Source organism: Salmo trutta, chromosome 4, assembly GCF_901001165.1.
Source record: "Salmo trutta chromosome 4, fSalTru1.1, whole genome shotgun sequence".
In the NCBI taxonomy this organism is placed as follows: domain Eukaryota; kingdom Metazoa; phylum Chordata; class Actinopteri; order Salmoniformes; family Salmonidae; genus Salmo; species Salmo trutta.
Window position 1 is genome coordinate 70,957,545 of NC_042960.1, and position 6,000 is coordinate 70,963,544.

At 39.7% G+C, this 6,000-nt stretch overlaps 2 protein-coding genes across 2 annotated transcripts in view; one reads left to right on the forward strand and one right to left on the reverse strand.

The window, feature by feature from the left end:
• Positions 1-6,000, forward strand: part of lctlb (lactase-like b) — a 49,181-nt gene that overhangs the window by 42,761 nt on the left and 420 nt on the right. The window contains exon 14 of the mRNA XM_029751949.1: positions 5,246-5,309. Coding sequence (XP_029607809.1) covers positions 5,246-5,309 — 64 coding nt within the window. The remainder of the gene's footprint in view (positions 1-5,245; positions 5,310-6,000) is intronic.
• Positions 1-6,000, reverse strand: part of zwilch (zwilch kinetochore protein) — a 54,335-nt gene that overhangs the window by 2,722 nt on the left and 45,613 nt on the right. The window lies entirely within an intron of this gene.

The window sequence follows — 6,000 nt, forward strand, 5'->3', positions numbered from 1 at the left end:
CCTATATTAACCCTAAAACCATCCTAGTGTGTATCCTATATTAACCCTAAACCATCCTAGTGTGTATCCTATATTAACCCTAAACCATCCTAGTGTGTATCCTGTATTAACCCTAAACCATCCTAGTGTGGTATCCTGTTATTAACCCTAAACCATCCTAGTGTGTATCCTGTATTAACCCTAAACCATCCTAGTGTGTATCCTGTATTAACCCTAAACCATCCTAGTGTGTATCCTGTATTAACCCTAAACCATCCTAGTGTGTATCCTGTATTAACCCTAAACCATCCTAGTGTGTATCCTGTATTAACCCCCTAAACCATCCTAGTGTGTATCCTGTATTAACCCTAAACCATCCTAGTGTGTATCCTGTATTAACCCTAAACCATCCTAGTGTGTATCCTGTATTAACCCTAAACCATCCTAGTGTGTATCCTGTATTAACCCTAAACCATCCTAGTGTGTATCCTGATTAACCCTAAACCATCCTAGTGGTATCCTGTATTAAACCCTAAACCATCCTAGTGTGATCCTGTATTAACCCTAAACCATCCTAGTGTGTATCCTGTATTAACCCTAAACCATCCTAGTGTGTATCCTGTATTAACCCTAAACCATCCTAGTGTGTATCCTGTATAACCCTAAACCATCCTAGTGTGTATCCTGTATTAACCCTAACCATCCTAGTGTGTATCTCTGTATTACCCTATAACCATCCTAGTGTTGTATCCTGTATTAACCCTAAACCATCCTAGTGTGTATCCTGTATTAACCCTAAACCATCCTAGTGTGTATCCTGTATTAACCCTAAACCATCCTAGTGTGTATCCTGTATTAACCCTAAACCATCCTAGTGTGTATCCTGTATTAACCCTAAACCATCCTAGTGTGTATCCTATATTAACCCTAAACCATCCTAGTGTGTATCCTGTATTAACCCTAAACCATCCTAGTGTGTATCCTGTATTAACCCTAACCCTAAACCATCCTAGTGTGTATCCTGTATTAACCCTAAACCATCCTAGTGTGTATCCTGTATTAACCCTAAACCATCCTAGTGTGTATCCTGTATTAACCCTAAACCATCCTAGTGTGTATCCTGTATTAACCCTAAACCATCCTAGTGTGTATCCTGTATTAACCCTAAACCATCCTAGTGTGTATCCTGTATTAACCCTAAACCATCCTAGTGTGTATCCTGTATTAACCCTAAACCATCCTAGTGTGTATCCTATTATTAACCCTAAACCATCCTAGTGTGTATCCTGTATTAACCCTAAACCATCCTAGTGTGTATCCTGTATTAACCCTAAACCATCCTAGTGTGTATCCTGTATTAACCCTAAACCATCCTAGTGTGTATCCTGTATTAACCCTAAAACCTCCTAGTGTGTATCCTGTATTAACCCTAAACCATCCTAGTGTGTATCCTAGTATTAACCCTAAACCATCCTAGTGTGTATCCTATATTAACCCTAAACCATCCTAGTGTTGTATCCTATTATAACCCTAAACCATCCTAGTGTGTATCCCTGTATTAACCCTAAACCATCCTAGTGTGTATCCTGTATTAACCCTAAACCATCCTAGTGTGTATCCTGTATTAACCCTAAACCATCCTAGTGTGCTATCCTGTATTAACCCTAAACCATCCTAGTGTGTATCCTGTATTAACCCTAAACCATCCTAGTGTGTATCCTGTATTAACCTAAACCATCCTAGTGTGTATCCTGTATTAACCCTAAACCATCCTAGTGTGTATCCTGTATTAACCCTAAACCATCCTAGTGTGTATCCTGTATTTAACCCTAAACCATCCTAGTGTGTATCCTAGTATTAACCCTAAACCATCCTAGTGTGTATCCTGTATTAACCCTAAACCATCCTAGTGTGTATCCTGTATTAACCCTAAACCATCCTAGTGTGTATCCTGTATTAACCCTAAACCATCCTAGTGTGTATCCTGTATTAACCCTAAACCATCCTAGTGTGTATCCTGTATTAACCCTAACCATCCTAGTGTGTATCCTATATTAACCCTAAACCATCCTAGTGTGTATCCTGTATTAACCCTAAACCATCCTAGTGTGTTCCTGTATTAACCCTAAACCATCCTAGTGTGTATCCTGTATTAACCCTAAACCATCCTAGTGTGTATCCTGTATTAACCCTAAACCATCCTAGTGTGTATCCTATATTAACCCTAAACCATCCTAGTGTGTATCCTATATTACCCTAAACCATCCTAGTGTGTATCCTGTATTAACCCTAAACCATCCTAGTGTGTATCCTGTATAACCCTAAACCATCCTAGTGTGTATCCTATATTACCCTAAACCATCCTAGTGTGTATCCTGTATTAACCCTAAACCATCCTAGTGTGTATCCTGTATTAACCCTAAACCATCCTAGTGTGTATCCTGTATTAACCCTAAACCATCCTAGTGTGTATCCTGTATACCTAACCATCTATGTGATCTATTAACCCTAAACCATCCTAGTGTGTATCCTGTATTAACCCTAAACCATCCTAGTGTGTATCCTATATTAACCCTAAACCATCCTAGTGTGTATCCTGTATTAACCCTAAACCATCCTAGTGTGTATCCTGTATTAACCCTAAACCATCCTAGTGTGTATCCTGTATTAACCCTAAACCATCCTAGTGTGTATCCTATATTAACCCTAAACCATCCTAGTGTGTATCCTGTATTAACCCTAAACCATCCTAGTGTGTATCCTGTATTAACCCTAACCATCCTAGTGTGTATCCTGTATTAACCCTAAACCATCCTAGTGTGTATCCTGTATTAACCCTAAACCATCCTAGTGTGTATCCTGTATTAACCCTAAACCATCCTAGTGTGTATCCTATATTAACCCTAAACCATCCTAGTGTGTATCCTGTATTAACCCTAACCACCATCCTAGTGTGTATCCTGATATTAACCCTAAACCATCCTAGTGTGTATCCTGTATTAACCCTAAACATCCTAGTGTGTATCCGGTATTAACCCTAAACCATCCTAGTGTGTACTCTATATTATTAACCCTAAACCATCCTAGTGTGTATCCTGTATTAACCCTAAACCATCCTAGTGTGTATCCTGTATTAACCCTAAACCATCCTAGTGTGGATCCTGTATTAACCCTAAACCATCCTAGTGTGTATCCTGTATTAACCCTAAACCATCCTAGTGGGTATCCTGTATTAACCCTAAACCATCCTAGTGTGTATCCTATATTAACCCTAAACCATCCTAGTGTGTATCCTATATTAACCCTAAACCATCCTAGTGTGTATCCTGTATTAACCCTAAACCATCCTAGTGTGTATCCTGTATTAACCCTAACCCATCCTAGTGTGTATCCTGTATTAACCCTAACCATCCTAGTGTTACCCTCCTAGTGTGTATCCTGTATTAACCCTAACCATCCTAGTGTGTATCCTGTATTAACCCTAAACCATCCTAGTGTGTATCCTGTATTAACCCTAAACCATCCTAGTGGTGTATCCTGTATTAACCCTAACCATCCTAGTGTGTATCCTATATTAACCCTAACCATCCTAGTGTGTATCCTAGTATTAACCTAAACCATCCTAGTGTGTATCCTGTATTAACCCTAACCATCCTAGTGTGTATCCTGTATTAACCCTAAACCATCCTAGTGTGTATCCTGTATTAACCCTAAACCATCCTAGTGTGTATCCTGTATTAACCCTAACCCATCCTAGTGTGTATCCTGTATTAACCCTAAACCATCCTAGTGTGTATCCTGTATTAACCCTAAACCATCCTAGTGTGTATCCTGTATTAACCCTAACCCATCCTAGTGTGTATCCTGTATTAACCCTAAACCATCCTAGTGTGTATCCTGTATTAACCCTAAACCATCCTAGTGTGTATCCTGTATTAACCCTAAACCATCCTGTGTGTATCCTGATATAACCCTAAACCATCCTAGTGTGTATCCTATATAACCCTAAACCATCCTAGTGTGTATCCTGTATAACCCCTAAACCATCCTAGTGTGTATCCTGTATTAACCCTAAACCATCCTAGTGTGTATCCTGTATTAACCCTAAACCATCCTAGTGTGTATCCTGTATTAACCCTAAACCATCCTAGTGTGTATCCTATATTAACCCCTAACCATCCTAGTGTGTATCCTATATTAACCCTAAACCATCCTAGTGTGTATTCATGTTATTAACCCTAAAACCATCCTAGTGTGTATCCTGATTAACACCTAACATCCTAGTGTGTATCTGTATACCCTAAACCCATCCTAGTGTGTATCCTGTATTAACCCTAAACACCACCCTCCTAGGTGTGTATTCCTGTGATTAACCCTAACCAATCCTAGTGTGTATCCTGTATTACCCTCCCTAAACCCATCCTTAGTGTGTATCCTGTATTAACCCTAACACATCCTAGTGTGTATCCTGTATTAACCCTAACCCATCCTAGTGTGATCCTGTATTAACCCTAAACCATCCTAGTGTGTAGGTCCTGTATAACCCCTAACCCATCCTAGTGTGTATCCTATTATATTAACCCCTAAACCGATCCTAGTGTTGATATCCTGTATTAACTCCTAAACCATCCTTAGTGTGTATCTATATTAACCCTAAACCATCCTAGTGTGTATCCTGTATTAACCCTAAACCATCCTAGTGTGTATCCTGTATTAACCCTAACCCATCCTAGTGTGTATCCTGTATTAACCCTAAACCATCCTAGTGTGTATCCTGTATTAAACCTCTAAACCCCATCCTAGTGTGTATCCTGTATTAACCCTAAACCATCCTAGTGTGTATCCTATATTAACCCTAAACCATCCTAGTGTGTATCCTGTATTAACCCTAAACCATCCTAGTGTGTATCCTGTATTAACCCTAAACCATCCTAGTGTGTATCCTGTATTACCCTAAACCATCCTAGTGTGTATCCTTTATTAACCCTAAACCATCCTAGTGTGTATCCTGTATTAACCCTAAACCATCCTAGTGTGTATCCTGTATTAACCCTAAACCATCGTAGTGTGTATCCTGTATTAACCCTAAACCATCCTAGTGTGTATCCTGTATTAACCCTAAACCATCCTAGTGTGTATCCTGTATTAACCCTAAACCATCCTAGTGTGTATCCTTTATTAACCCTAAACCATCCTAGTGTGTATCCTGTATTAACCCTAAACCATCCTAGTGTGTATCCTATATTAACCCTAAACCATCGTACAGGTAGAGACCTGGAAGAGGAAGGCCACAGAGACCTGCTCTTCCAGTAACCAGCTCCTGGCTGCAGGTCAGTTCACGTTAAAACATCCCTTTAACTGGTGTTCAATGAGAAGGGACTAGGTGGGGCAAACAAACAAAGATTCTGCCTCATATCACTTACCTAGATTGAGTGATAAAAAATGTTTTAAAAAAGGGGCGAAACTTTCCATTGGAAATCGAGGGCAGCTATGCTAACTGTTCTTAGTTATATAAATCACTTGTCAGTTCTTATCCTAGCATAGCATAAAGCATTCAATGTTCTTTAAAAAAACATTTTTAATCTAATCTTTGTATTGGAATTTGCATGCATTTCAGTTGTTCACAAAGAGTAGGCAGAGTATTTCCTAGTCTAGGATATTTGAAGGAGTCAAACACTTTGGATCCTGTCAAAAGACACTAAACAGGGTGAGAACAAGCTTCGACTTGCTACAGATCAAGAGTGAAAGCTACTTTTGCCAAACAACAATACTCATTTTTAGTCATTTAGCAGACGCTCTTATCCAGAGCGACTTACAGTAGTGAATGCATACATTTCACTTTTCCCGTACTGGTCCCCCATGGGAATTGAACCCACAACCCTGGCGTTGCAAACACCACGCCCTACCAACTGAGCCACACGGGAGCCATACTCGATAGTGAATTGACAGCTAATGATTACTAGGTAACTGCTAGCTGATGCTGAGGACACGGCCCTGCAGTTCTCAAAGGGTTAACGTGCC